Source organism: Calonectris borealis, chromosome 33, assembly GCF_964195595.1.
Source record: "Calonectris borealis chromosome 33, bCalBor7.hap1.2, whole genome shotgun sequence".
Classification (NCBI taxonomy): domain Eukaryota; kingdom Metazoa; phylum Chordata; class Aves; order Procellariiformes; family Procellariidae; genus Calonectris; species Calonectris borealis.
Genome location: NC_134344.1, coordinates 668,900 through 696,883, shown reverse-complemented (window position 1 = coordinate 696,883; position 27,984 = coordinate 668,900). Strand labels below are relative to the sequence as shown.

General features: G+C 72.7%; 8 protein-coding genes across 11 annotated transcripts in view; 5 read left to right on the top strand and 3 right to left on the bottom strand.

Moving 5' to 3' along the window:
* EHMT2 (euchromatic histone lysine methyltransferase 2) overlaps positions 1-2,199 on the top strand; it is a 19,104-nt gene extending 16,905 nt beyond the window's left edge. Inside the window, exons 26-27 of the mRNA XM_075134558.1 lie at positions 744-1,123; positions 2,192-2,199. Of these exons, the coding sequence (XP_074990659.1) occupies positions 744-1,123; positions 2,192-2,199 (388 nt within the window). The remainder of the gene's footprint in view (positions 1-743; positions 1,124-2,191) is intronic.
* Positions 1-27,984, top strand: part of LOC142074173 (uncharacterized) — a 227,996-nt gene that overhangs the window by 69,613 nt on the left and 130,399 nt on the right. The window lies entirely within an intron of this gene.
* LOC142074202 (uncharacterized) overlaps positions 1-27,984 on the bottom strand; it is a 159,063-nt gene that overhangs the window by 103,569 nt on the left and 27,510 nt on the right. The window lies entirely within an intron of this gene.
* PPT2 (palmitoyl-protein thioesterase 2) lies at positions 2,625-7,517 on the bottom strand. 2 transcript variants are annotated; one of them, XM_075134696.1, is made up of 9 exons: positions 7,478-7,517; positions 6,749-6,934; positions 6,033-6,186; positions 5,287-5,382; positions 4,762-4,869; positions 4,279-4,362; positions 3,301-3,385; positions 3,135-3,189; positions 2,625-2,809 (listed from the first exon to the last, which is right to left on the bottom strand). In XM_075134696.1, the coding sequence occupies exons 2-9, from the start codon at positions 6,932-6,934 to the stop codon at positions 2,666-2,668; spliced, it is 912 nt and encodes a 303-aa protein (XP_074990797.1). In that variant the 5' UTR covers positions 7,478-7,517; the 3' UTR covers positions 2,625-2,665. The 2 variants fall into 2 exon arrangements, with proteins under 2 accessions (XP_074990797.1, XP_074990798.1); XM_075134697.1 differs by lacking the exons at positions 4,762-4,869; positions 7,478-7,517 and having other exon boundaries at positions 6,749-7,054.
* On the top strand, positions 8,209-15,790 carry LOC142074109 (carnitine O-acetyltransferase-like). The gene is made up of 14 exons (XM_075134556.1): positions 8,209-8,226; positions 8,987-9,115; positions 9,663-9,766; positions 10,629-10,682; positions 10,770-10,905; positions 11,629-11,803; positions 12,359-12,537; positions 12,793-12,893; positions 13,037-13,162; positions 13,412-13,522; positions 13,630-13,765; positions 14,580-14,642; positions 14,720-14,857; positions 15,317-15,790. Exons 1-14 carry the CDS (start codon positions 8,209-8,211, stop codon positions 15,587-15,589), a joined length of 1,743 nt encoding a protein of 580 aa, XP_074990657.1. The 3' UTR covers positions 15,590-15,790.
* Positions 16,272-18,679, top strand: PRRT1 (proline rich transmembrane protein 1). The gene is made up of 5 exons (XM_075134555.1): positions 16,272-16,290; positions 16,842-16,984; positions 17,123-17,206; positions 17,561-17,893; positions 17,986-18,679. The coding sequence occupies exons 1-5, from the start codon at positions 16,272-16,274 to the stop codon at positions 18,160-18,162; spliced, it is 756 nt and encodes a 251-aa protein (XP_074990656.1). The 3' UTR covers positions 18,163-18,679.
* Positions 18,881-19,980, bottom strand: FKBPL (FKBP prolyl isomerase like; the record flags this gene model as incomplete). Its single annotated transcript, XM_075134554.1, has 1 exon — positions 18,881-19,980. A coding segment is annotated over one exon (888 nt), but the record flags the coding sequence as incomplete, so codon positions are not given.
* ATF6B (activating transcription factor 6 beta) lies at positions 21,426-27,918 on the top strand. Of its 3 annotated transcripts, none has more exons than XM_075134643.1 (16): positions 21,426-21,541; positions 21,872-21,948; positions 22,056-22,137; positions 22,425-22,516; positions 22,587-22,659; positions 22,731-22,910; positions 23,204-23,376; positions 23,643-23,828; positions 24,382-24,473; positions 24,538-24,708; positions 25,418-25,510; positions 25,713-25,800; positions 26,105-26,178; positions 26,391-26,499; positions 26,586-26,670; positions 27,330-27,918. In XM_075134643.1, the coding sequence occupies exons 1-16, from the start codon at positions 21,457-21,459 to the stop codon at positions 27,506-27,508; spliced, it is 1,839 nt and encodes a 612-aa protein (XP_074990744.1). In that variant the 5' UTR covers positions 21,426-21,456; the 3' UTR covers positions 27,509-27,918. The 3 variants fall into 3 exon arrangements, with proteins under 3 accessions (XP_074990744.1, XP_074990745.1, XP_074990743.1); XM_075134644.1 differs by having other exon boundaries at positions 22,728-22,910; positions 26,111-26,178; XM_075134642.1 differs by having other exon boundaries at positions 22,728-22,910.

The following is a 27,984-nucleotide window of genomic DNA, read 5'->3' as shown; positions in this document are numbered from 1 at the left end:
TGGGGGGGAATATGGGGGGATATGGGGGGCAGATACGGGGGGCTGGGGGGGAATATGGGGGGATATGGGGGGCTGGGGGGCCGATACGGGGGGCTGGGGGCAGATATGGGGGGCTGGGGGGCCGATACGGGGGGCTGGGGGGGAATATGGGGGGATATGGGGGGCAGATACGGGGGGCTGGGGGGGAATATGGGGGGATATGGGGGGCCGATACGGGGGGCTGGGGGGGAATATGGGGGGATATGGGGGGCTGGGGGGCCGATACGGGGGGCTGGAGGGGAGGTATGGGGGGGATACAGGGGCCTGGGGGGGATATGGGGAGGCTGGGGGACAGATACAGGGGGCTGTGGAGGGGTACAGGGGGCTGGGGGGGGATACGGGGAGCTGGGGGGCCGATACGGGGGCTGGGGGGGATATGGGGGGGATATGGGGGGCTGGGGGGCCGATACGGGGGGCTGGGGGGGTATGGGGAGGCTGGGGGGGTATGGGGGGCTGGGGGACAGATATAGGGGGCTGCGGAGGGGTACGGGGGGCTGGGGAGCAGTTACGGGGGGCTGGGGGGGATATGGGGGTGATACGGGGGCTGAGGGGCCGATACGGGGGGCTGGGGGGGGATATGGGGGGGCTTGGGCACGGATGTGGGACACTGGAGGGCAGGGATGGGGGGCGGGGGGGGGGGATGGGGGCTGGGGGGGCAGCTGCGAGGGGGCCAGAGTGGGTGTGGGGGGCTGGGGGTGACCATGGGGTGACGCCCCCCCCCCCAGGTTCGACTACGGGGACCGGTTCTGGGACATCAAGAGCAAATACTTCCCCTGCCAGTGCGGCTCCGAGAAGTGCAAACACTCGGCGGAGGCCGGGGGGGGCGCGGGGACCCCCCCGAGCTGCTGCCCCCCCTCCTGGCCCTGCCCCCGCCCTGAGCCCCCCCGGGACCCCCCTCCTGGCCCCACCCCCGCCCCTGAGCCCCCCCGGGGACCCCCCCGAGCTGCTGCCGCCACTCCGAGCCCCCCCTCCCCCCCGGCCTCTGCCCCGGGGGGCACCCCCTGTGTTCCCCCCCCCGTGTCCCTGTGTCCCCCCCCCCGTGTCCCCCCCATGTCCCCCCATTTCGTTCACACCGTCCAGTTGAGTGAAACCAATAAAGAGCCAGAGCTGAGCTGGAGCCACGGGGGGGGACATGGGGGGCACAGGGGGGGACACGGGGGGGGACATGGGGGGGGACATGGGGATGGGGGGGACATGGGCAAAGGGGGGACACAGGGGACATGGGGGGGACATGGGGATGGGAGGGACATGGGGATGGGGGGGCACAGGGGACATGGGGGGGGCACAGGGGACATGGGGGGGGTCATGGGGTTACAGAGGACAGGGGTGCAGATGGGGCGGGGCCATGCTGGGAATGGGTGTGGTGTGGGCGTGGCCGGCCACACCTGTGCAGGTGCAGAGCCCCCCCCCCCCCGAGCCCCCCCAGCCCCCCTCTCCCCACGGGGGGTTCCAGGCCCGGGGGGGGCCCCGAGGCAGCCGAGGCTCGTTTTGGGGGGGGTGGAAGTGCTTTATTGGCTGCGGCCCCCCGGGGCCAGTCGGGGGGGGCCCCCCCGTGTGCCCCCCCACTGCGCTGTGGGGCAGGGGTGCCCCAAGTCCCTGAGTCTGGGGGGGGGGGGGGGCCTAGGCAGCAAGGGGTTAATGGGGGGGACCCCACAGCGAGGGCCCCCCCCCCATCCCCCTATAGGGTCCCAGAGCCCGCCCCAGCCCTAATACTGACCCAGAGCCCCCCCATGGGCCCCACGGGTGAGCTCGGCCCCCCCCATCCCTATAGAGCCCCAGAGCCCCTCACCAGAGCCTAATACTGCCCTATGGACCCCCTATAGGGTCCTATAGCCCCTGTATATATACCTGGGGCCCCTCCCACACCCCTATAGGGCCCCATAGCCCCATCCCAGGCCCCTATAGGGCCCTACAGTTGCCCCCCCAGCCCCTAAGCCCCCCTTTAGGGCTCCTTAATCCCACCCCAGACCCCTACAGAGCCCCGTAGATCCCCTATAGGGCCCCGTAGCCTCATCCCAGTCCCTTGTAGGGCCCCAAGACCCCCCCCATAGGACCTTATAGCCCCATACCTCCCCCAGGGCCCCCCCCAGACCCCCCACAGCCCTACAATCCCCCTATATGGTGCCGTATCCCTACCCTGACCCCTATGCAGCCCCATAGGCCACCTACATGTTGCATAACCCTCTCCAAAACCCTTATAGATCCCCATAGCTCCCCTATATGGCCCCGTAACCCCACCCCTGACCCCTATACAACCCCATAACCTCACCCCTGACCCCTACAGAGCCCACAGTCCCGCTATACGGCCCCATAACCCCACCCCTGACCCCTATAGAGCCCCATAGCTCTCCTATACTGCCCCATAACCCCACCCCTGACCCCTATAGAGCCCCATAGATCCCCTACATGGCCCCATAACCCCACCCCAACCCCTATAGATCCCCATAGACCCCTATAGAACCTTCCAGCTCCATCCCAGACCCTATCCCCCCTATACGGACCCATAACCCCATCCCGATCCCTACGGAGCCCCGTAGCCCCCCTACATTGCCCCCCAACCCCCCCTGACCCCTATAGGGCCCCGCAGCCCCCCTATAGAACCTCCCAGCTCCATCGCGGCCCCCCGCTACGTGAGCCAGGGGCGGATGCAGCGCTCGTAGACGGGGCGGTGGGAGTGCCAGGCCGTGTGCCCCACGCCCGGCACCGCGCACCCCCCCAGCGCCCCCCGCGCCGCCAGCGTCTTCAGCCCAAACGTGTCCTGCAGGTAAACCTGGGGGGGGGCGCGGGTCACGGGGGACCCCGGCGTCGGGACCCCCAACCACCCCCAGAGTGGGGGGACCCCGGTGTCAGCACCCCCAACCACCCCAAGGGGGGACCCTGGCAGCCAGGACCCCCAAGACACCCCCAAAGTGGGGGGACCCTGGTGACTGGGACCCCCACCACACCCCCAGAGTGGGGGGACCCTGGCATCTGGGACCCCAACACCCCAAGGGGGGGGACCCCAGCGTCCAGGACCCCCCCACACCCCCAAACTGGGGGGACCCCGGTGTCCGGGACCCCCCCGCCCGCCCCCCGAGGGGGGACCCCGCGCTCACCGCCTGGGCGCTCATCTCCCGCACCGTCTCGTTGGCGTCGTAGAAACCGAAAAGGCTTCGGGGGGGGGGAGGGGGGGAGATGGGGGTCAGGGGGGACCCAGGCATCGGGGGGCACCCCAGGCGTTTTGGGGGGCCCCACCGCCCCGCCCGGGGGGTCCCGGCCCACCTGGACTGCCAGGGCGTGATGACGCCGTCGTCGGGGCCCCCGATCAGCACCAGGCTCTGGATCCGCAGCAGGTTCCGCTTCCAGTCTGGGGTTAACGAGGGGTTAACGAGGGGCTGCCGGACCCTATAGGGCACCTATAGCGGGGGGGTCTGCGGGGGCCATAGGGCTGCACTGGGGCAGGGAATGGGAACGGGAGGGTGGCGATCCCATGGGATGTCGATAGGAGCTGTGTGGGTACCTACAGGGAACCTATAGGGAGCTATAGGCTTGGCTATAGGTGCACCCGCATTGCACAGTGCAGGTATCTGTATGGAAAAGCCATGCTGGTGTCTATAAGGACACCTATATAGAGTACCCACGTGGAGTTATATGAATATTTATATGGATACCTCTAGAGCTATAGGAATGTCTGTAAGGATACTTATGGAAGTATCCATATGGAGCTATAGCAGTGTCTGTAAGAACGCCTATAGGAGTACCTACGTGGCACTGCACGCGTACCTGTAAGGGACTATATAGCTACATATAAGCGTACCTATAGGGGTATCTACATGAGTCTATACAAATATCTATAGAAAGCCGTAAGTGTATGTATAGAAAATGATGAATGCCCCCAGGGCTCATGGATCTGTAAGTGTGGGGGGCTATAGGGGTGCCCATAAGGCTCTCCATGAGGTTATAGGGGTCACCACAGGGGTCTCTGTGGGCTTATAGGGGGTCTATAGAGGGTCTCTGTGTAGCTATAAGGGGCTGCTATAGGGGGTCCCCGTAGGGGGTCCCTGTGAGGCTATAGGCATGTCTATAGGGGGTCCCTGTGGGGCTATAGAGGGCACCATAGCGGGTCCCTGTTAGGCTATGGGGATGTCTATAGGGGGTCCCTGTGGGGCTATAGGGGGTCCCCGTGGGGCTATAGGGGTGTCTCTAGGGGGTCCGCCTGGCGCCATAGGGGTCCCTATAGGGGTCCCTATAGGGGCTCACCAGAGGCGTTGGGGTGCACCCGCTCATCGTTGAGGAGGGCGAGGAAGTCGCTGCTGTTCAGGTAGAGCTCGCGGTGGTGGGGGTCTGGGGGGGCCCCGCGGCAACGGGGGGGGGTCAGCCCCGGGTCACCCCCTGGGGCCACCCCCCCAGTGTCACCCCCCGGGGGCTGCAGGGGCTCGGGGGGGATTTGTCCCCACAGGGTTGGTCGTGGGGTCCCCCATGGCAGGTTTTGGGGTCCCCAGGGATATTTTGGGGTTGGGGTCCCAGGGGGATTTGGGGGTCCCGGGGGGGGGTTGGGGTCCCCGGGGAGGGGCAGGGGGGAGTCCCAGGGGGAGCTCTGGAGTCCTGGGGAGGTTTGGGGTCCTGGGGAGGTTTGGGGGTCCCCAGGGGAGTTTTGGGGTCCCCTGGAAGGGGGTTGAAGGTCCCGGGGGGGTGGGGTACCCGGGGGGGTTTGGGGGTCCCGGGGGGGTGGGGGTCCCGGACCGTTCCAGTAGTTGCAGATGGAGACCCCCTGGCCCAGGGGGGTGTAGCAGAGCCGGTAGAGGTTGGACTTCATGTGCCGGGGGAAGAGCCACTTCAGGTAGTCGGTGTCTGCGCCCCCCGCACCCGGGGCACCCCAAAACCAGTCAGGGACCCCCCAAGCACCCAGGGACCCCCCAAACCTCCCTATAACCACCCAGGGACCTCCCAAACCAGCCAGGGAACCCCCAAAACCACCCAGGGGACCCCCCAAACCTCCCCATAACCCACCCAGGGATCCCCCAAACCTCCCCGTCGCCCCCTCAGAGACCCCCAAAACCCCCCAAACCCACCCAGGGCCCCCCCCCCCCCCTTGCTTCCCAACCACCACCAGAGACCCCCCAAAATTCCTCAAACCTCCCCCAGGGAGCCCCCAACCCCCAAAAGCCCCCCCAGGGACCCCCAAAACCCCAGCCAAGGACCCACCCCAAGCCCCCCAAACCTCCCCAACCCCGCCCAGGGACCCCCCAAGCCCCCCTGGCCCCTCACCCCCGTACTGCCCCATCTGGGGGGCCGCCAGTGAGATGAAGCTGTGGACGTTGTGGTCGGGCATCGTGGCCAGCAGCGCCCGGCAGATGAGACCCCCTGTGGGCGGGGGTCAGCGGGGGACCCCCGCCTCCGGGGGACCCCCACCCACGGACCCAGGCATCTGGGACCCCCCACCCATGGACCTGGGCACCCCCAACTATGGACACTGGTGTCTGAAACCCCCCACCCCCGGCCCTGGGACCACCCATGGACCCAGGCATCCAGGACCCCCCACCCATGGACCCTGGTGTCTGGGACCCTCACCCATGGACCACAGCACCTGAGACCCCCTACTCCATTCCCGGGACCCCCACCCACAGTCCCAGGACCCCCACCCCGTCCCTAGGACCTCCAGTCACAGACCCAGGACACCCACCCCATCCCCATGTACCCCCACCCATGGACCATGGCACCTGGGACCCTACCCCATCCCTAGGACCCCCACCCCATCTGTAGGACCCCCACCCACAGACCCAGGACCCCCACCAATGGACCCGGATCCCCCACCCTGTCCCTAAGACCCCCACCCACGGACCCAGGACCCCTACCCGTGGATCCGTGTGTCTGTCCACCCCCATCCATGGACCATGGCACCTGGGACCCCCACCCTGTCCCCAGGACCCCCACCCACAGACCCAGGACCCCCACCACGGACCCGTGCACCCCCACCCATGGACCACGGCACCCGGGACCCCCCTCCCGCGCACCCTGGCTGTAGCCCAGCAGGTGGATGCCGTCGGCGGCGTTGGCCATGATGGGGGCGAGGGCGCGGCGGAACCCCTCCACCTGCACCCACAGCGGGCGCAGCGAAGCCCCCCGGTCGAAGAGGTCCAGGACCGTCACCTCCGTCCCCGGGTGGCTCTGGGGGGGGCGGGGGGGGCGTCAGGGAGGGGGCACGGGGGGGGACCCCGGCAGCCAGGCAGGGTCACACGGGGGACCTGGTGTCTGGATGGGGTCATGGGGGGCACCCGGGCGGGAGCAAAGGGGGTGTCCAGGAGGGGACCCTGGATCCTGGGGTGGGTCATGCAGGGGACCCCGGGGGTGCAGGAGGGGGCCCCAGGAGGTGCAGGGGACCCCCACGCCCCGGGGGGTGCAGGATGGGACCCCAGGAGGGCAGGACGGGATCCCGGGGGTGTGGGGGACCCCCACGCCCCGGGGAGGTGCAGGAGGGAACCCGGGGGGTGCAGGAGGGGACCCCACGCCCCAGGGGGTGCAGGAGGGGACCCCGGGGGTGCAGGAGGGGACACCGCGGGGGTGCAGGAGGGGACACCGGGGCTGCGGGGGACCCCCACACCCGGAGGGGTGCAGGAGGGGACCCCTGCGCCTGGGGGGGTCACGCACGGGACCCCGGGGGGTGCAGGAGGGGACCCCGGGGGGGTGCAGGAGGGGATCCCGGGGCGCGGGGACCCCCCGCCCGCCTGACCTCGTTGATGAAGGCGCGGAGGTGTCGGAAGTCGCTGGGGCTGTCGAAGAGGCCGTGGACGATGACGACGGGGCGGTAGGAGCCCCCCGCGACCCCCCGCAGGAGGAGGAGGAGGAGGAGGGGGGGGAGGAAGGCCGGGGCTGCGGCCCCCCCCCCGCGCCCCACGCCGCGCCACGCAGCGGGCATCTGGGGGGGGCGGGGCAGGGGGTCAGACGGGACCTCGGGGCGCTGCCCCCCCCCGCACCCCGGACGCCGGGGTCCCCGGGGGTCCCCACCCCCCCACCCCGCTCCCTGTTTACCTCCCGGCTCCCCTCCCCCTCCCGCACGTCAGTTCCGGCGCGCGCGGCCCCAACAACCCCACCCTCCCCCCACGCGGGACTCGGGCGCGGGGGTCCCCTACCCCAAGCCCCCCCCTCCCCGTGACCTGGGCGGCGGGGGGTGGGGGGGGGCGGTCCCCTTGCTCAAGCCGCGGGGCCCCTGGGGGGACCCAGGCGTCCGGGTCCGGGCCCCACCGCTCCCTCTCCCACGGGGGACGTAGGCGTCCGGCCCCACGGCCGCAGGTCCCACGGGGGACCCAGTCACCCGGGCCTCACAGCTCCCACGGGGGACGCAGGCGTCCGGGCCCCACCGCCTCGTCACGCTCCGGGGGACCCAGGCTTCCGGGGCTTCCCCACGGGGCGAACCGCGGGGCCCACGCGTGTCCCGGGGAGGAGGGGGAACCCCACGCACCTCGCTGCCGCCGAGGACGCAGGCGTCCGGGCTGCCTGACCCTCCCCCCCCGCGGGGACCCGTCCGGCCCCTCCCCCCACCCGCGGCCAATGTGTGCTGAGCAAACAGCAGCGCGTGTCAAGAGGGAAAGTGGGGGGCCCCGCACGCGTGGGCCCCCCCGCACGCCGGGGTCTCCCCCCCCGGACGCCTGGGTCACACCCCCGCACGCCTGGATCCCCCCCCGGGGGATGGGGACCCCCCCCCGCGATGGGGACCCCCGCAAGCTGGGGTCCCCTGCGTGACCGTGGGGTGTCTGGGGGGGATCGTGCCCACCCGCACGCCTGGGTCCCGCCGGGGGATGGATCCCCGCCCAACACGCGTGGGCCCCCCCGGGTGGGGGGTACTATGGGTGGGGGGGCAGCCCGCAGGGGCCCCCGGTGTCCGGGGCGGGACCCTCATTAACGGCAGCTGCTGTTAATGAGGCTTCATTTCCCGCGGGTGGGGATCCCCGGGTGGGGACCCCCGGGATGGGGACCCCCGCATGCCTGCGTCCCCCGCGTGACCGTGGGGTGTCGGGGGGGTGTCGTGCCGACCCGGACGCCCCGGAGCGTCGTGGGTGGCTGTGGGGGTGCCCGGGCTCCTGGGTTCCCGGGGGGGGTGACGGGGGTGGGCGGGGGGGGTGGGCGTGGGCGGGGCGGGACCCGCCGTGCGGGCGGGCCCGGGCGTGCGGGAGGGAGCCGGGCGTGCGGACCATGGGGCGGTCGCCGTGGGTCTGGGGTCGCCGCCGCGCGCCCCCCGCGCCCCCCCCCCCCGCCGCCACCCCCCGGGTGAGTCCACGCGCGCCCGTGGGGGGAGAGGGAGCGCTCGTGCAGGGCGGCACGTCCGCGTGCTGCGGGGGGCGGGGCGTGGGGGGGGCCTGTTGCACGTGGCCGGGGAGTCCCCGTTGCATGGGGAGGGGGGTCTTGTGGGGGTCCCCGTCACGTGGGGGGTCCCGTTGCACGGCGGGGTCCCGGGGGGGTCCCACCCCAGGGTCCGCATCACGCGGGGGGTCCCTGTTACACGTGACTGAGGGGTCCCCGTCACCTGGGGGGTCCCTGGCAGGGGGGTGCCCATCCCCAGGGGGGTCCTCACCACCCGAGGGGGTCCCCATTGCACATGACTGCGGGGGGGGTCCCCATTACCCAGGGGGTCCCTTGCTTTGGGGGGGTCCCATCGCCCAGGGGGTCCCATTGCCCATTGGGTCCCTTGCTCTGGGGGGTCCCCCCCCCGGGGGGGTCCCCATCGCCCAGGGGGTCCCATTGCCCAGGGGGTCCCTTCCTCTGGGGGGTCCCATTCCCTGAGGGGTCCCCGTTCCCCCGGGGGGGGTCCCCATTGCCCAGGGGGTCCCTTGCTCTGGGGGGTCCCACCCCCGGGGGTCCCCATTGCTCAGGGGTCCCGGGGCTCCCCCCGCAGGGGGTGCCCGGGGGGGGCGGGCGCCCCCCGCTGCCGGCGCTGGGGGCGACGCTGGGGCGGCTGCTGGGGGCCCTGGAGGCGCTGGTGGCCCCGGGGGAGCGGGACCGGACCCGCCGCCTGGTCCGGGAGTTCGGGGCGCCCGGGGGGGCCGGGCCCCGCCTGCAGGAGCGGCTGCGCCGGCAGCCCCCCACAGCCCCCCGCCTGCCGGTGAGCCCGGGGGTGTTCGGGGGGACCCGGGGGGCTTTGGGGGTCCAGGGAGTTCGGGGGGACGCAGGGGTTTGGGGGGACCCGGGGGGCGGGGGCTTCGGGGGGACTCAGGGGTTCGGGGGAACCCGGGGGGCAGGGGACTTCGGGGGTCCAGGGAGTTCGGGGGGACCCAGGGGCATGGGGGCTTTGGGGGGACCCAGGCATTCAGGGGGGACCCGGGGGTTTTGGGGACCCAAGGGGCAGGGAGAGACGGGGGGGGACCCAAGTGTCTGGGGGGACCCAGGAGTTCGCAGAGGGATGGGGGGACCCAGGGGTTTGGGGGGGACCTGAGGGGACCTGAGAGGTTCGGGGGGGTCCCAGGGGTTTGGGGGGGACCCGAGGGGACCCCAGGGGTTTGGGGGGGACCTGAGGGGACCTGAGAGGTTCGGGGGGGCACCCAGGGGTTTGGGGGGGACCCGAGGGGACCCCAGGGGTTTGGGGGGGACCCAGGGATTTGGGGGGGACCCAGGGGTTCGGAGGGACCCAGGCATCCGGGCGTTGGGTGCAGGAGTGGCCGTGGGGCTCCAGCGAGCGGCTGCCGCTGCCCGTGCACACCAGTGCCGGACTGGTGCTGCCCCGGCAGGACTGGGAGGACTGGAGGGGGCAGCTGTGGTGAGTGGGGTCCGGGGGATTGGGGGGAAACTGGGGGGGGACTGGGGCGGGACTAGAGGTGGCTGGGAAGGGACTGGGAGGGACTGGAGGTGGCTGGGAGGGGACTAGGGGGCACTGGAGGGGACTGGGGGGCACTGAGGGATCTGGAAGTGACTGGAGGGCACTAGAAGGGGACTAGGAGGGACTCGGAGGAGGAACTGGAGGGACTAGGAGGGGACTGGGAGGCCACTGGGAGGGGACTGGGAGGGACTGGAGGGCACTGGAGGGGACTGGGGTGGGGCTGGAGGTGGCTGGGAGGGAACTGGGAGGCACTGGGAGGGACTGGAGGTGGCTGGGAGGGGACTGGGAGGCACTGGGGGGCACTGGAGAGGACCGGAGGTGGCTGGGAGGGGACTGGGAAATACTGGGAGGGGACTCGTGGGCACTGGGAGGGGCCTGGGTGGAACCGGCGGGGGGACAGGCGCATTGGGAGGGGGCTGGGGGCACTGGAAGGGTGTTGGGGGTGCACTGGGAGGAACTGGGGGCCACTGGGAGGCACTGGGGGCACACTAGAGGAACTGGGAGGGAGCACTGGGAGGGTCCTGGGAGGGCAGTGGGAGGCACTGGGGGTACTGGGAAGCTCTGGGGGCACACTAGAGGAACTGGGAGGGAGCACTGGGAGGGTCCTGGGAGGGCAGTGGGAGGCACTGGGGGCACTGGGGGGCACTGGGAGGCACTGGGGGCACTAGAGGCACTGGGAGGGGGCACTGGGAGGGCACTGGGGGCACTGGAAGCACTGGGAGGGGGCACTGGGCGGGAACTGGGAGGCACTGGGAGGGGGCACTGGGGGGCACTGGGAGGCACTGGTGTCGCTGGTTCCCAGGTTCGCTGCCCGGCTCATCGTGGGCGTCCTCGACTACCGGGCGCAGCTGGAGAGGTGGGTGCTGGGGGGCCGGGGGGGCCGGGGGTCACTGGGGGCCGCGGGGTCCCCGTGGGCCCCCCCGGGTGACGGTGGGTGTCCCAGGCGCGACCCCCCCGAGCCCTGGGTGCAGGCGGCGTTCGGGGGGTGCCGGGTGCCGGGCCCCCAGCGGGACGAGGTGCTGCGGCTGCCCCCCGGCGCCCAGCCCCCCCCCTTTGTCACCGTCATCCGCAACTGCCAGGTGGGAGACTGGGGGGGCTGGGGGGGCTGGGGGGGGGCGGGGGGATCCATGGGGGACATGGGGGGGATATGGGGGGGGACTGGGGGTTCCAGGGAGGAAATGGGGGGGCATGGGGAGGGCTGAGGGGTCCAGGGGGGAAAAAGGGGGGGATATGGGGGGGAATGGGGAGCCTGGGGGGCACAGGGGGGACACAGGGGGGACACAGGGGGGTCCGGGGGGGACATGGAGGGGAAATGGGGGGCACGGGGGGGACTGGGGAGGTCCGGGAGGGGAAATGGGGGGGCATGGGGAGTCTGGGGGGCATGGGGGGATCCAGGGGGGACACAGGGGGGTCCGGAGGGGACATGGGGGGGAAATGGGGGGCACGGGGGGACTGGGGAGGTCCGGGAGGGGAAATGGGGGGGCATGGGGAGTCTGGGGGGCATGGGGGGATCCAGGGGGGTCCGGGGGGGACATGGGGGGGAAATGGGGGGCACGGGGGGGACTGGGGAGGTCCAGGGAGAGAAATGGGGGGGAAATGGGGGGGCATGGGGAGTCTGGGGGGCACGGAGAGGTCCGGGGGGGACATGGGGGGGCATGGGGAGTCTGGGGGGCCCATGGCGGGGCTGGGGGGTACACGGGGGTCGGGGGGGACATGGGGGGGACATGGGGGCCTATGGGGAGCCTGGGGGGCGGGGCCGGGTGGTGCTGACGGGGCCGTTTCGGGGTGTCCCCCCCCCCCAGTTCTTCCAGGTGGAGGCGTGTGGGGAGGCGGGGACCCCCCTGCCGGCAGCGGCGCTGGGGGCGGTGCTGGGGGGGCTGCGGGCGCGGGCGGGGCGGGGCGGGGCCCCGCCCCTGGGGCTGCTGACGGGGCAGCACCGGCACGCCTGGGGGCGGGTCTACCGCCTGCTGATGCGGGGTGAGTGGGCGGGGCCTGGGGGGCGGCACTTCCTGTCATGGGGCTGGAGGGGCGGGACTTCCTCCCTAGAGAGGTTCTGGGGGGGGTGGGACTTCCGGTCTTGGGGCTTCGAGGGGCGGGACTTCTGGTTTTGGGGTGTCCTGGGGGCGGGACTTCCTGTTTTGGGCTGTTTTGGGGGGGTGGGACTTCCTCTTCAGGTGATAACTGGGGGCGGGACTTCCTCTTTTACGGCCCCAGGGGGTGAGGGTTCCCCTTGGGGGAGGTCCCGGGGGGGTGGGACTTCCTGTCTTGGGGCCTTGAGGGGCGGGACTTCCTCCCTGGAGAGGTTCGGGGGGGTGGGACTTCCTGTCTTGGGGCTTCGAGGGGTGGGACCTTCGGTTTTGGGTTGTCCTGAGGGGCGGGGCTGTGGCTTCCATGTGTAGGGTAGGGTCTGGGGGCGGGGCTTCCTGTCCTGGGGGTGTCCTGGGGGCAGGACTTCCTGTTTTGGAGGTTTTTTTGAGGGCGGGGCTTCCCAGGGCAGAGGGGGCGGTACCCACTGAAGCCACACCCCCACAGACCGACTGAACCGGGCCTCGATTGGCCGGATCCAGCGCAGCCTCTTCGCGCTCAGCCTGGATGCGCCAGTGCTGGCGGCCGCCGGGGGGCGGGGCCCAGGGGGCGGGGCCGGGCAGGTGCTGCACGGGGGCGGGGCCTGCGCCAACAGCGGCAACCGCTGGTTCGATAAGACCCTTCAGGTGGGTGGGCCTTCCGTGTTCGGGGCCCCTTGGAGGCGGGACTTCTGGTTTTCGGCCCCTGGGAGGTGGGACTTCCTGTTTGTGGGTCATGTGCCCCATGGAGGGTGGGGCTTTCCCGGGTGAGGTGGGTGGGAGGGGGCGGGGCTTCCTCTCTTCCAGGCTTGGGGGGCGGGACTTCCTATTTTGCTCCCAGAAGGCGTGTCTGTTGGGGGGCGGGGCCAGGCGGACTTCTTGTGTGCTAACCCCGCCCCCCAGTTCATCGTGGGGGAGGACGGGACCTGCGGGGTCATCTATGACCCGGCCGTGATTGATGGCGCCGTCGTGGCGGAGATGGTCGACCACGCCCTTGACTATTGGTGAGCGAGTGGGCGGGGCTTGGCTGGGTGGGGGCGGGAGGGACTTCCTGTCTCTGAAGGCAGGACTTCCTGTTCTGGGAAGGTGGGACTTCCTGCCTGGGTGGGACGGGCCTTCCCCCGCCCTCACTGGCCCTGCCTTCCAGCCGCCGCCCAGAGCCTGGCCCCGCCCTGATGACATCACCGCCCCTCCCCCCGCCCCAGCGGCTCCGCTTCAGCCTCGGCCCTGAGACCGCCCCTGAGGTGGAGCGGGCGAAACGGCACCTGGACAGGTGGGGTCAGGGGGTCATGGGGGGGGGTCACGGGGTCATGGGGGGGGGTCACGGGGTCATGGGGGCTCAGGGGGTCATGGGGGGGTCATAGGGGTCGTGAGGCATCATGGGGGTCATGGAGGGTCATGGGGGGCCCGGGGGGTTAATGGACGTTGTTGGGGGCGGGGGCTTGGGGGGTGGCCGGGGAGGGGCCGGGGGGCTGGTGGGGGAGGGGCCGGGTGTGGCCCCTCACCCCCCCCTCCCCCGCAGCCTGGCGGCGGACGTGGAGGTTCACTGCTTCTCCCACGAGGGCTTCGGGGCGGGCGGGGGGCTGCGGGCGGAGGCCATCGTCCAGGTGGCCCTGCAGGTGGCCTTCTACAGGTACGGGGGGACGGGGGGGGGGGGGGAGGGACACCCGGGGGGGGACCCCCGCATCTGGGGGGTCCGGGACCCCCGGGCGCGCGGGGGACTCAGGCCTGCCCCCGCAGGGCCCACGGCTCCCTCTGCGCCTCCTGCGAGCCCACCTCCCTGCGGCACGTCCTGCCCGGCTGCACCGACCTGCTGCGCCCCCCCGGGCCCCCCTGCCTGGCCCTGGCCCGCGCCCTCGACGACCCCCAGGCCGAGGTAGGCGGGACTTCCTGTCCGCGGGGGGGGCGGGACTTCCTGTCCGCAGGGGGGGTGCAGGGAGTGGGGTTTGCTGGGATGGGAATGGGGCGGGGGCGGGGCTTCCTGCCCTGGGCGTGAAATGGGGGCGGGACTTCCTGCCCCGGGTGTGAGGCAGGGGTGGGACTTCCTGGGATGGGGATGGGGCGGGGGTGGGACTTCCTGCCCTGGGTGTGAAGCGGGGGCGGGACTTCCTGGGATGGAGATGGGGCGGGGGCGGGACTTCCTGCCCTGGGTGTGAAGCGGGGGCGGGACTTCCTGGGATGGGGATGGGGCGGGGGTGGGACTTCCTGCCCTGGGTGTGAAGCGGGGGCGGGACTTCCTGCCCTGGGTGTGAAGCGGGGGCGGGACTTCCTGGGATGGGGATGGGGCGGGGGTGGGACTTCCTGCCCTGGGTGTGAAGCGGGGGCGGGACTTCCTGCCCCGGGTGTGAAGCGGGGGCGGGACTTCCTGGGATGGGGATGGGGCGGGGGTGGGACTTCCTGCCCTGGGTGTGAAGCAGGGGCAGGACTTCCTGCCCCGGGTGTGAAGCGGGGGCGGGACTTCCTGGGATGGGGATGGGGCGGGGGTGGGACTTCCTGCCCCGGGTGTGAAGCGGGGGCGGGACTTCCTGGGATGGGGCGGAGGTGGAACTTCCTGCCCCAAGTGTGAAGCAGGGGTGGGACTTCCTGCCCCGGGTGCAAAGCGGGGGCGGGACTTCCTGGGATGGGGATGGGGTGGGGGCGGGACTTCCTGCCCCGGGTGCGAAGCGGGGGCGGGACTTCCTGCCCCGCAGGCGGAGCTGCAGCTGGCGCTGCTGGGCGAGGCCGTGGAGGCGCAGAGCCGCCACAGGCAGGAGGTGAGGGGGCGGGGCTGCGGGGGGGTGGGCGGGGGCTGCGGGGGGCGGGGCGGGCGTGACCCCGGTGCCCGGCGCAGGTGCTGGCGGGGCAGGGGGCCGAGCGGCACCTGCAGGGGCTGCGGCAGGCGGCCATCGCGGCGGGGGAGCCGCTCCCCGACATCTTCATGGACCCGGCCTACGCCCTCGCCACCCATTTCCGCCTCTGCACCGTCCAGGTACCCCCGGACCCCCCGGACCCGCCTAGGGATCCCCCAGGAACCCCAAACCCCCTGGGACCCCCCAGGGACCCTCACAGGGACCCCTCACCTCCCTCCCGGGGCCCCCTGGGATCCCCAAACCCCTGCGGGACCCTCAGACCACCCCAGGGACCTCCCAGGGATCCCCCCGGGACCCCCCAGGGACCCCCCAAAACCCCCATGGCACCCTCTGGAGCTCTTTTGGGGTGCATGGGGGGGGCACTGGGCGTTTCTGGGTGGGGGGCAGGAACGGGGGGGGAGGGCGTTGAGGCAGTTTGGGTGCATCCAGGGTGTGTTTTAGGGGTGCAGGGGTCTGGGGGAGGGAGTGGGTCGGGGGGGCCGGGGCCAACCCAGGTGTGTTTGGGGGGGGCTCTTGGGGTGCAAGGGAGGTTTTTTGGGGTGCGCCGGGGGGTGCAGTGCCATGTCCCCCCCCCCCAGGTGCGCTCCCGCGAGGGCTGCTGGCTGCTGCGGGGGCCACTGGTGCCTGACGGCTACGGGGTGGGGGTGGGGCACGTGGCCCCCCGGGACCCCCGGGACCCCCCCGGGGGGCTGCGTGTGGCCGTCACCGCCTTCGCCTGCTGCCACCAGACGGAGGCCGCCCGCCTGGGGGCCGCGCTGCAGGGGGCCCTCGACAGCCTCGGGGGGCTGCTGCGCCGCCACGGCCCCCCCGCAGGGCTCCCACTCCCCCAGGACCCCCCCGGTGATGCCTGAGGGTACCCCCACTCCCCCAAATCTCCCCCCCTGACACTGCTGGGGTCCCCCACGACCCCCCTGGACCCCCAACACTCCCCGGGCCCCCCCCAGGCCCCCCCCCCCCCCCCCGGGACCAGCCCCATTGGGCCAAGGTGGATGTTTTGGGCCAAAACCGGCTGTTTTGGGTCACTGGAAAAGTCAATAAAGTCCCTCACGGCCTCGCTGGTGTCGGGGGCTCCGCTCCGGGGGATCCAGTCCAGGTTCTGGGGGGGGCCCGGGGGATCCAGTCCGGGTTCTGGGGGGGAGTCTGGGGGATCCAGTCCGGGTTCTGGGGGGGGGGGGGTCCGGGGGATCCAATCCGGGTTCTGGGGGGGTCTCGGTCCCGGTCCGTCTGGATCCAGCCCGGTCTTTGCGCCGGCCCCGATCCGGTCCGGGGGATCCAGTCCGGGCGGCGGTGCCGGTCCCGATCCACTCCGGCCCGATCCAGGCCGGATTCCGGGGCGGTCCCGGTCCCGGTCCGGCCCGCTGGGCTCCAGCCCGGGCTTTGCGCCGAACCGGGAAGGGGGGGGCCCCGATCCGGCCCGGGGGATCCAGCCCGGGCGCCGGTTCCGATCCGGATCCGCGTCCCGATCCGGCCCGGGCTTTGCGCCGGCCCGGCTGGGGGTCCCGGTCCCGCTCCCGGTCCCGGTTCGGCCCGGCCATGGCGGCCGAGAAACCCGGTGCGGAGCGAGGGGAGCGGGACGGGGGCGATGGAGGGGGGGGCTGAGGGGCGATGGGGGCGCCGCGGGGGGCAGGAGGGCGGGGGGGGTCGGGTCACGCGTGTCCGTGGAGGCCGCGCTTTGCAGGCGGGGGGATGCTGCGTGTGCGACCACCACACGCGTGTCGCGGGGGGGAGAGGTTGCCACGCGTATCCCGGGGGGGGGGAGGTTGCCCACGCGTGTGCACACGCCCGCGGGACCCCGGCGTCCGGGGCAGCCCCCCTCCCCCCCGGTGTCGCGCTATAAATAGCCCGGGGGGGGAGGGTGACCCAGAAACGGGGCCCTGGGGGGGGGGGGGGAGGGTTTGGGTGGATTTGGGGGGGTTTCGGGGGTCGCCGGGGGTTTATGGGGGCCTGGGGGAGCCGTATGGCTCGGGGGGGTGGGCTTGCGGGGGTCTCGGGGGGACCGAGGGGATTTGGGGGGGGTGATGCTGGGAGTTTGGGGGAACCCTTGGGTGGGTGGGGGGTCTCGGGGGGGGGGGGCCGTCCGCCCTGACGCCCCTCTCCCCCCAGGAGCGCCGGAGGGGGCCCCCCACGCCTCGCCCCCCCCCTACGGGCCACCGGCGCCGCCGGGGCCGGGGGGGTTGGCGGGGGCGGCCACGCTGCCGCGGGGGGGCCTGGCGGGGGCGGCCACGCTGCCGCGGGGGGGGCCGGGGGCCGGGGGGGCGGCGGGGGCGGCCACGCTGCCGCGGGGGCTGCCGGGGGCCGGGGGGGCCCTGCACGCGGCCACGCACGCGGCCACGCTGCCCCGGCCCCCCCCCGCCGCCCCCCAGCCCTACGGGGCCCCCCCCCAGCCCCCCCTGCCCTACGCGCCCCCCCCCTTCGCCCTCCAGCTCCAGCCCTGCACCGCCTACGTCCCGGTCTACCCCGTGGGGCCCGTGAGTGGGCGGGGCCTGCGGGAGGGGCGGGGCCTGCGGGAGGGGCGGGGCCTGCGGAAGGGGCGGGGCAGGGGAAGGAGGGGCGTGCGAGAGGGGAGGGAGCTGGCAGGGAGGGGTGGGGCAAGGGAGGGGGCGTGGCTAACCGGAGGAGTGGGTCGATGGGACGGACTATGGGGAGGGGGTGTGGCTTGGCCTGGAGTGGGTGGGGTTAACAGGGAGGGGTGGAGCTCGGGTTAAGGGGCGGGGCCTATTGATAAGGGGTGGTGCTTGCAGAGGAGCTGGGGTGTCTGCCTGGGGGCGGGGTCTGTGGGAAGGGGCGTGGTCTCTGTGGTAGGGGGTGTGGCCTGTTGAGAGGCACTGGCTGAGCCCCAGGGCCTGTGGGGCGTGGCCTGCGGGAGGGGTGTGGTCACACGGGGGCATGCCCTGCCATGGCCCCGCCCCTCACCCCCCCTTTTTGCTCCGCAGGCCTTCGGGGCGGCCCCCCCCGGCCCCGGCCCCGGCCCCCTGCCCGGCCCCGTGGGGGTGCCGGTGGGGGGCACCCTGGGGGGGGCAGTGGGGGGTCCCGGGGGGGTCCCGGGGGGGCTGGAGGGGCGCCGGGCGCCCCACGACTACCTGCCCATCGCCGTCCTCACCACCCTCTGCTGCTTCTGGCCCACCGGCGTCGTCGCCATCGTCAAGGCCGTGCAGGTGGGGGGGGGGGGGGGTGAGGGAGCGGGGGTCTGGGGCCCATGGGATGGTGGTGCCGACCCCCCCCCATGGGCGCCCCCCGCCCCCCCCAGGTGCGCACGGCGGTGGCGCGGGGGGACATCGTCTCGGCCGAGATCGCCTCGCGGGAGGCGCGAAACTTCTCCTTCATCAGCCTGGCCGTGGGCATCGCCGCCATCGTGCTCTGCACCATCCTCACCGTCGTCATCATCATCGCCGCCCAGCACCACGACAACGACTGGGAGCCGTAGCCACGCCCCGGCGACCCCTCCTGCCACGCCCTGGCCACGCCCCGGAGATGGGGGCTCTCGGCATCGCCGTGGCGACGCTGGGGATCTCCTAGCGACGGCCTTCGGCATCGCTATGGCGACGCTGGGGATCCTAACAATGCCCTAGCAACGGCTCGGGTACCAGAGACCCTCAGCGTCACCATGGCAACAGCGCTGGGCATCCCCAGCATCACCATGCCAACGCCATGGCGATGCCCGGGAGCCCCCGCGTCGCCCCGGCAACAGGGAACAGCCACCCCGGCATTGCCACGGCGACGCCCGGGATCCCATAGCAACACCCTGGCAACAGGTACAGCATCGCCATGGCAACGCCTGACCCCACCCCCAGCCACGCTTCTGGCCCCGCCCCCAGGGCTCCCGGTGGGCGGGCCTCCCAGGATGCTTTGTGGCGGGGCCCCGTCCATCTGCATGCCAAGCCCCGCCCCCTGTCAGGCCCCACCCTTTCCGCTGCTGACGGTTCAATAAATCTCTATATTGATACGGGGGAGGGGCAGCTCGTTACCGACCGGCTCGTTACCGGAGGGGGTGTCTCCATGGCAACAGGTGGAGGCAGGTGGGGGGGGGGCTAGTGCCGCTAACAGAGCGGGACCATCGTTAGGGGCTGCTAATTGGGGTGGGCACATCCCGGACAGCGTCTCCATGGCGACAGCCCCCCCATCCCTTAATTAAGCACTCCTCATTAACAATCCTGTTTATTCCCAAGGGAGGGGGCTCATCCCCCGCCCCCCCCACCCCCAAAGCTGCGTCTCCATGGCAACAGCACCCCCAGAGCTGCATCCACCCCCCCCCCCGCCGCCCCGGCCCTTAACGAAGCACCCGCTCGTTACCAAGGGTGCTTATTATCAAGGGTGGGGGGGTCAGCCCCCTAACGAAGCGCCCCTCATTACCACCTCAGGCGAAGAGCCGGCCGAGGCGCCGCGCCAGGCGGGCGTCCCTCTCGCGGGCGGCCCCCCGCACCCGCCGCAGTTCCCGCCGCGCCCCGGCGTGGCCGGGCTCCTCCCGTAACACCAACGCCAAATCGGCGGCCGCCGCCTCCAAATCGCTCATGGCCGCCGCCGCCAACGCTCGGCGAAACCGGGCTTCCAGGTGCCCCGGTCGTAAGGCCAACGCTTTACCGGCGTTAGCGGCCGCCGCCGCCGGTAAACCCAAGCGCAGCTGGCAGAGGGCCAGCCCGGCGTGCAGCTCCGCCTTGGGCCGCGCCAGGGCGGGGGGTAAGGGCGGCGTCCCCCCCGCTGCCACCGCCGTTCGCAAAGCTCGGGCGTAAACCCTGGCCGCCGGCCCCGCCGCCCCCGCGCCCAGTAACGCCGCCGCCCGTTCCTGCCCCGCCAGCACCGCCCGCCAGCGCCCGCCCGGCGCCTCCTCCCAAAAAGGGGGCGCGGGGGAGAAACCCCCCAACCGTACCCCCAGCGACGCCCGCGCTCCCGCCGGCCGCAGCCGCGCCCGTTCCCCCGCCGCCATCGTCTCCAGGCAGGCGTCCAGCGCCGCCGCCCAGCGCCCCTCGCCGTCCCCCAGCCGCAGGGTGAGCCAACGCCCGGCCCCCGCCCCTGCCGCCGCCGCCCCCCACCCCACGGCCGCCCCCGCCCCGGCGGGGGGCTCCAGCCGCACGCGGCAGCGGGAACCGGGCCCGGGGCGCCCCAGCCCCCGCCCGCGCCGCAGCACCCGCTTGGCGAAGGCGGCGTCGGGGCTGAGCCACCAGCCCGGGGGGGGCCCGGCCCCCGCCCAGGGGTCGTCCTCGTCGTCGTCGTCGTCCTCCTCCTCCTCCTCCTCCTCCAGCTGCCCCCACCCCTCCTCCAGCCCCTCCCCCGCCTCCTCCCCCTCCCCCGCGGGCGCCCGTAGCCACGCCTCCTCCCGCGACCAGTCCCACGGATCCCCCGCCCCATTGGACGGCGCCGGGAGGGCCACGTGCTCATCGGAGGGCGACGCCTCATTGGATGGAGCTGGGAGGGCGGCGGGATGGCGGCGTCCTGCCCTCTCATTGGTTGGGGCTTGGAGGCTGCCGTCCTCATTGGTCGGGGCTTCAGGCGCTGCGTTCTCATTGGTCGGGGCTTTAGGAGCTGTGTCCTTATTGGTTAGGGCTGGCAGTGCTGCGTCCTCATTGGTTGGGGCTTGGAGGCTACTGTCCTTATTGGTTGGGGCTTCAGGCGCCGCGTCCTCATTGGTTGGTGCTGGTGGCACTGCGTCCTCGTTGGTTGGGGCTTCAGGCGACGCATCCTCATTGGTCGGGGCTTCAAGCGCTGCGTCCTCATTGGTTGGGCGCTGCAGCCCTTTGGCCTCGTTGCTTGGGTTGCGCGGCCCTACCTTCTCATTGGCTGCGCCCTGCAGCCCGGCAGCCTCATTGGCCGGGCCCTGGCATCCCACAACCTCATTGGTTGGGGCTTCGTGCCCGGCATTGTTACTGGCTGGGCCCCACAGGCCTCTGCCGTCCTCATTGGCTGAGTCCCTGGCTGCTTGCCGCCCTTCTAGCTGCTCATTGGCTGAGCCAGGGCTCCCCCTTCCCTGATTGGGCGAGCTCTGCAGCGGTGTGATCCCATTGGATGACTCCCCCACTGCACGGGCTCCCCCGAGCTCTTCATTGGCCAGCGCCGGGCTCCCTCCCTCCCCATTGGACAAACCTCCGGGCACTCGCTGCCCATTGGCTGGCTCCTCTACAGCGGCTCTGGTGCCATTGGCTGCTCCTTGGAGCGCTGCCCCCCCATTGGCTGAACCTCCTCCTTCCATTTCTTCCTCGGCTAATCGCGTTTCTCAGGCAGTGACCTATGGGAGAGAGGGGGCGGAGCCTGGTCAGAGGCCCCCGGCCCCCCGGGCCCCCTCCCCCGCCCCAGCCCTCCGGGCCGCTCCTGCTCCCACCTGGGCGAGGACCCGGCGTCCGGCAGCCCCGCCTCCTCGCGTCACATCCGGCCACGCCCCCAGCTCGGCCGCGGCCCGCCTGGGCGGGGTTGCCATGGAGACGCCCGCCTTCCCCCTCCCCCCCGGCGGGCGGGGCGGGTCCTGCCGGGCCGGAGGGCGGGGCCCAGGCGTCCAGGGGGCGGGGCCCAGGCGGCCGGCGGCGGCGCTGCCCCTTTAAACGCCACCGGGGGGGGGGGGGTGGGGGCCGGGAGCGCGCGGCGCGCATGCGCCGCCCTCCCCGCCCGCAGCGCGCCTGCGCGGGGGCCGGTGGGAGGAGCCGCGCTCCCATTGGTCGGCGGCGGCGGCGCGGATTGGCGGGCGAGCGCGGGGCGGGGCGGGCCGCGCGGGGCGGGGCGCGGCGGGCGGAAGATGGCGGCGCTGGCGCCGGAGCTGCTGGTGCTGAGCGACGCGGGGCGGTTCCGGGCCGACAACCTGCTGGGGGCCGAGGACTGGGGTAGGCCCGCGCGGGGCGGGGCCGGGCCGGGGCGGGGCGGGGCCTCGGCGGGGCGGGGGGGAGCTTCCGCGTGCGCCGGGGCGGGGCCTAGCGAAGGGGGCGGGGCCGCTTGCGCTGCGTGGGAGGGGCTGTCCTCGGGGCGGGGCTTTGGGGAGGGGGCGGGGCCTGCCGGCGGGAGTTTGCCTTGCCGAGGTAAGGGGCGGGGCTTAAAGGGGGCGGTCCCTGGATAGGGGCGGAGTCAAGCCCTTCGGGGGTGGGGAGCTATGTTGAGGGCGGGGCTAAACCCCTTGGGGGCGGGGCTTGCCGTGTGACTGCCCCCCCCGCCCCCAGATGCTGCTCTCTATGGTTGCCTTGACGACAGGCTGGAACCCGCCCACCTCTTCCCCTCCCTCGACCCCGACCCCATGGTAAGCCCCGCCCCCTCCGGGGGTCCCCAAGCCCCGCCCCCTCCGGCTGGGGTCTTTCCGGCCCTGCCCCCGGGGGGGTCTCGGACCCTCATCCCTCCCCCTCCCAGTTCGACTGTGCCTTCGAGGGGGGCGAGGCCGCCAGCCCCCCCGACCCCCCGTGGGACCAGGAGCCCCCCAGCCTCTTCCCTGGTGAGTGGGGGGCAGAAGGGGGGTGCTGGGGTGGTTTTGGGGGGGGTTGGGGGAGGTATGGGGTGCTGGGGGGGGTTCGTGGGGTGTTGGGAGGGGATACCGGGGGCTGGGGAGGGGCGCTAGGAGGAGAGACGGGGGGGCTGGGGAGGCTAATGGGGAGCTGGGGGGGATTGTTGGGGGGTATCTGGGGTTCTGGTGGAGGATTGGGGGGTTACAGGACGCTGGGGGGGGGGCATTCAGGGCGCAGCGGCACAGGGACCCCCACCAGCTGCGTTTCCCCCACCCAGACCTGCAGGTGAAGTCAGAGCCGGGGTCCCCCACCTCGTCCCACTGCTCCGACTCCTCTGGCCTCTCCTCCGCTTCCGAGCCCCCGGCCTGGGTATGTGCCCCCCGCTGCCCCCCCCGCTGCTCCCCCCATCTGCCTCCCCCTCTTAGCTCTGTCCCCACAGGCCCCCAGCCCCCCCGAGCCGGGGGTGAAGACGGAGCCGACCCCCCCGCTGCCCTGCGCCCCCCCGGACACCGGTAAGCTGAGGATGGACAGATGTGGGGTGGGGGAGTCCCGCCACTCCTCTGACCCCCCCGTGCCGCAGCAGGGAAGGCGCCACGGGCTGTGAAGGCAGAGGGCCCCCCCTCCAGCCGCCGGACCCCCCCCATCCAGCCCAAGCCCCCTGGGGGGGCTGCTGGGCCTGGGGGGGGTGCCCCGAGTCCCCCCCAGACCATCCTGCTGCAGCCGCTGCCTGGAGCCACTCCCCCCTTGCCTGCAGCCATCACCGGTAGGGCTGGCGGGACTGGGGGGGCTGGGGGCATCTGGGGCAATGGGGAGGGGGTTGGGGTGGCCTGGGGGGTCCTGACGCCATGGGGAGGGGGGTTGGAGGGGCTAGGGGGGCAGTTTGGGAGGTCTAAGGGGTGCTGGGGCTGTGGGATTGGGAGTTTGGGGTGCTGGGGGGGGTCTGGGAAAAGGGAAAGGAGGGTTGGGGGCAAGTGGGGCGATGAGGAGGAGGCTTGGGGGCGATGGGGAGGTGTTTTGGGGGGACCTGGGTGAGCAGGGGGCTTTGGGGGTCTGCAGTGCCGGCCCCCGCGGTGCTGCTGTCACCAGCGGAGCTGCTGCTGCCGGGGCTCCTGTGCCTGCCCCCCCCCAGCCGGGGGCCCCCCCGCACCTCCCCCGGCCCCCCCAAGCCCGAGGCCAAGACCATCGTCCCGGCCCCCGCTCCTGCCCCTCCTGGCCCCCAGGAGGTCGACGTGAGTACCCCCGCGTGACCCCTGACCCCCGCGTGACCCCGAGCCCTCGGGATCTCCCCCCACTCCTGCGTGTCCCCTGTCCCTCCTGGGGTGCCCCCCACCCCTGGGTGTCCCCCCAGCGCCCCTTCTCCCCCAGGGGTGCCCCAGCGCCCCTTCTCCCCCAGGGGTGCCCCCCCGTTGGGTGTCCCCCGGCCCCCCCGGGTGTCCCCCTCCCCTGGGACCCCCGGGGTCCCCCCCGGCGGCCCCCCGGTGACGCGCGGGTGCAGGCGAAGGTGCTGAAGCGGCAGCAGCGGATGATCAAGAACCGGGAGTCGGCGTGCCAGTCGCGGCGCCGGCGCAAGGAATACGTGCAGGGGCTGGAGGAGCGGCTGCGCCAGGCCCTGGCCGACAACGACCGCCTGCGCCGCGAGAACGGGCTCCTGCGCCGCCGCCTCGACGCGCTGCTGGGCCAGGTGGGGCCTACGGACAGGGAGGGGCTGGGGGGGACCCCTGCTCGGCCCTGGCTGTGCCCCCCCGTGCCCGACGGGGCGGCTGTAATGGCACAGCTCGTTCCCCCCCCATCCATCCCTTAATGGTACAGCTTGTTCTCCCCTCTGACTCATAATCGTACAGGGTGCCATCCCATAATGGTATAGTCCCCCCCCCAGTCCGGTAATGGTACAGCCTGCGCCCCCTGTATTATGCTATATCTTCTCTCTCAGCGTGGTGCAGCCTTTGCACCCCCCCAGCCCATAGTGGTACAGCCCACTCCGGGGGAGAGGGGGGGGATCTCATCACCATGACAACAGGCTGTACCACGGCAAGAGCGCGGGGAGGGACCCCCAGCGGGGCTGCGGGATGTACCAGTACTGGGGGGGTGCCCTATGGCGGGGGGGGGGGTCGGGACGTACCATTGTAGGGGGGTTTGGGGGGGGCAGCACTGCGGGACAGACCATTGTTGGGGTGCGGGGGGGGCACCAGGGCCCTTGGGGTGCCGGTCCTGACCCTCCCCGTCCTCCCCCCCAGAGCTCGGAGCTGCGCCCCGTCCCGGGCCCCCGCAAGCTGGCCTGCCTCGCCGCCCTCCTCCTCTTCCTCGCCTTCAACCTGGGCCCCCTCAGGTGGGTGTCGGGGGGTGGGGGGGCCCCCCGCCGCCACCCCCCCCTCAACGCACCCCTCCCGCAGCCTCTCGCAGCAGCCCCCCGCCGAGCCCCGGCGCCAGCCCCCCCCGCGGGGCCGCCGGCACCTCCTGGGGGTGGCCGAGGGGGGGCCCCCTGCTGCCGACCTGCCCCGGGCGTGGGGGCCCCCCCCGGGGCCACGCCAGGAGCCCGCCCCCCCCGGCAGGACCCCTTTCAGGTACGTGCACCCCCTCAGCAGGCACCCCTCCAGTGGACCCCAGTGGCCCCCCCGACCCCCAGACCCCAGCAAGCCCCAAACCCACTGGGCCCCCTCACCCAAATGGGCTCCCCTGGTCCCCCCTGGGCCCCAATGCAGATCAGTGCCCCCCCCCGACCCCCGCTGGACCCCCCAGGCCCCAATGGACCCCAGTGAGTCCCCCCCAACCCCAGTGGGCTTCAGTGGCCCCCCCAAAGCCAATGGGACCCCCTGACCCTATTGCCCCCCCCCCCAAAATGGACCCCAATGCCCCCTCCCGACCCCCGTGGGCCCCCCCAGACCCTCATGGATCCCACTGGGCCCCCCCAAACCTGATGGGACCCCCTGACCCTATTGCCCCCCGCCAAAATGGACCCCAATGCCCCCCCCCCCGACCCCCGTGGGCCCCCCCAGACCCTCACGGATCCCACTGGGCCCCCCCAAACCTTGATGGGACCCCCTGACCCTATTGCCCCCCGCCAAAATGGACCCCAATGCCCCCCCCCCCGACCCCCGTGGGCCCCCCCAGACCCTCACGGATCCCACTGGGCCCCCCCAAACCTGATGGGACCCCCTGACCCTATTGCCCCCTGCCAAAATGGACCCCAATACCCCCCCCGACCCCCGTGGGCCCCCCCAGACCCTCACGGATCCCACTGGGCCTCCCCAAACCCGGTGGGGGTCCCCCCAGGAACGCCTCGCTGGGCGTGGTGACGCTGCGGGAGCTGGACGGGCTGTTCCGGGCGTCCGACTGTCGCCACTTCAACCGCACCGAGTCCCTGCGGTGGGTGGGGGGCGCGGGGGGGGGCTGAGGGGGACGGGGGAGTTGGGGGTCACGGGGGACAGAGGGGGGGCTGGGGGGGAGGACTAGGAGGATTGGGGGGGTCACAGAGGGCTGGGGGGGGTGATGGGAGGATTGGGGGCGGGAGCTGGGGGGGTCCCCGTGAGCCCCCCTGGTCCCACTGACCCCCACCCGGCCCCCCCAGGCTGGCGGACGAGCTCAGCGGGTGGGTCCGGCGCCACCAGATCGACCGACGGAAACCGGGGTCCCCTCCCCGGCCCCCCCGCAGCCAGGTGTGGGGGGGGTCCCAGGGTGGAGTTGTCCCGGGGGGGTCCCAAGGGGCTCTGGGGACTCTCGGTGGCCACTGGGGGGTCTCGGGGATTTGTGGGGGTCCCTGGGGAGTCTCCACGGGTGTCCAGGGGGGCTGGGGGGCGGCCTGTAACATCCCAGGGAGTTCTTTGGGGGTCCTGGTGCACTGGGTGGTTGTTGGGGGGGTCCTTGGGGTTGGGGGGTCCCTGGGAGGGTTGGGGGGGCTGTTCTGGAAGACTCGGGGGGGTTCTTGAGGGGTCCTTTCCCCCCCTGACCCCCCTGGGGCAGTTTCAGGCTTCGCCCCCCTGGAAGGCGCCAGCCTCCTCCCGCCTCATCCCGGCCACCCCCCCCCACCCCGAGAGGTGAGAGACCCCCGAGCGTGCCCCCCCCTGTACCCCCAAACCCCTCCCCGTGCCCCCAAACCCCCCCTGTACCCCTAAACCCCCCTGTGCCCCGAACCCCCCATGTCCCCTCAAACTCCCCACCTCCCCCTGAACCCCCAACGCCACCCCTTTCCACCCCAACCCCCCCCAGCCTCTGCCCCCCCCACCTGACCCCCCCCATGTCCCCCCAGGGCCCCCCCGGGGCAGCTCCAGCTCTACCGCCCCGACCGGGCTGAACCCCATTTCCTGGCCGCCATCGACCGCCGCGAGGACACCTTCTACGTCGTCTCTTTCCGGCGGGTACGGGGGCCTCAGGGGGGGTCTGGGGGGGCTCAGGGGGTCTGCTAGCGGTGGCGGGGGTCCCCAACACCCTGTCCCCCCCCCAGGACCACCTCCTGCTGCCGGCCATCAGCCACAACAAGACGTCGCGGCCGAAGATGTCCCTGGTGATGCCGGCAGCCGCCCTCAACGGTGAGCGGGGACCCCCAGCCCCCCCTGTGTCCCGGGGGGGGCCCCCATGTCCCGAGGGGGGTCCCCATGTCCCGGGGGGGCCCCCCCGTTGTACGTCCTCCCACCCCAAGGGGGGCCCACATAATGTTTGGGGGTGTCCCAAGGTCCTCAGGCTCCCACCCGTGTACCCAGGGGATCCCATGTCCAAGGAGGGGGGTCTCTGGGGGGGTCTCATCACCCCAAAGGGGTCCCTCATCATTCTGGGGGGGTCCCTGTTTTCTTGGGGCTCCCTGTGCGGGGGGGGGGGCGGCAGCTGGGTCACCCTCTTTCCCCTGGGGGATCCCATTGCCTGGGGGGGGTCCTTGTTGCCCTTGGGGGCTCAGCATCGCTGGGAGTGTCCCCCTTGCCCTTGGGGGGGGTCCTCGTTGCCCTTGGGGGGGGTCCCCATTGCCATGAGGGGGGCTCACAGTGACCGGGGGGGGTCCCCATTGTCCCGGGGGGCTCCCTGTTGCCCTTGGGGGGCTCACGGTCACCTGGGGGGAGTCCCCATCACCCTGGGGGGGTCCCATCTCACTGGGGGTTCCCCCTTTTCCTGGGGTCCCCTTGTTCCCGGGGGGGTCCCCTTGTCCCCGGAGGGGTTTCCTCTGCCCTGGGGTCCCCGACTGACACCCCCCCCCCAGAGAGCCTGTCCGGGCGTGGGCGGGGCCTGGAGGCCATGATGCAGGTGGACTGCGAGGTGATGGACACGCGCGTCATCCATGTCCGCCGCCGGCCCCCCCCCGCCAACCGCAGCCGGGCGCCCGCCCCCCCCCGCGGCCCCCGCCGCCCCCGCACCCTCTACCTGGGGGCTGGCGGGTAGCCCCGCCCCTCGGCGGCAGGCCCCGCCCCGGGGCAAAGCACTGTCTGTGGGAACCAAGGCGGGGGTCAAGCCCCGCCCCCCGGAGTAAACCCCGCCCATTGGGCAATCGAAAGCCCCGCCTCTTGGGAACAAGCCCCACGTGCCAGGGATCAAGCGCTGTTCACTGCGGTGGTAGCCCCGCCCACTAGGGAGCCAGCCCCGCCCTCTGGCTGCTCGCAGGGGGTGGAGCCTTCCCCACTTGGCAAGCCCCGCCCCCTTCATGAGGCCACGCCCCATGGAAGCACTTACCCCGGGGAGCCCCGCCCTCTATTCTCCCTTAAAGGGGCAGAGCCCTCGCTCCGGCACCCCCCCCCCTGCCCCGGGGCCGTTTTCTACCCAGATCAATAAAAAATGGGAAAAAATTGAAAAAATAGATTTTCGTCTGTGGGGGAGGGAGGGGGGAGCCCCCACCCATTTCTGCTTCATTTCGGATGCCC

Coding starts and splice junctions, on each gene's coding strand:
- ATF6B (XM_075134642.1), top strand. CDS start 21,457: ATGGCGGCGCTGGCGCCGGAGCTGCTGGTGCTGAGCGACGCGGGGCGG. Junction 22,517..22,586: donor CTTCCGAGCCCCCGGCCTGG/GTATGTGCCCCC, acceptor CTGTCCCCACAG/GCCCCCAGCCCCCCCGAGCC. Junction 26,500..26,585: donor ACGTCGTCTCTTTCCGGCGG/GTACGGGGGCCT, acceptor TCCCCCCCCCAG/GACCACCTCCTGCTGCCGGC.
- PRRT1 (XM_075134555.1), top strand. Junction 16,985..17,122: donor TGCCGCGGGGGGGGCCGGGG/GCCGGGGGGGCG, acceptor GCCCCCCCCCAG/CCCCCCCTGCCCTACGCGCC. Junction 17,207..17,560: donor CGGTCTACCCCGTGGGGCCC/GTGAGTGGGCGG, acceptor GCCTGTTGAGAG/GCACTGGCTGAGCCCCAGGG.
- LOC142074109 (XM_075134556.1), top strand. Junction 12,538..12,792: donor GGTTCGATAAGACCCTTCAG/GTGGGTGGGCCT, acceptor CCCGCCCCCCAG/TTCATCGTGGGGGAGGACGG. Junction 13,523..13,629: donor CTGCAGGTGGCCTTCTACAG/GTACGGGGGGAC, acceptor CTGCCCCCGCAG/GGCCCACGGCTCCCTCTGCG.
- PPT2 (XM_075134696.1), bottom strand. CDS start 6,934: ATGCCCGCTGCGTGGCGCGGCGTGGGGCGCGGGGGGGGGGCCGCAGCC. Junction 3,386..4,278: donor GGTGCACCCCAACGCCTCTG/GTGAGCCCCTAT, acceptor CGTTAACCCCAG/ACTGGAAGCGGAACCTGCTG. Junction 2,810..3,134: donor GGGAGATGAGCGCCCAGGCG/GTGAGCGCGGGG, acceptor GCCCCCCCCCAG/GTTTACCTGCAGGACACGTT.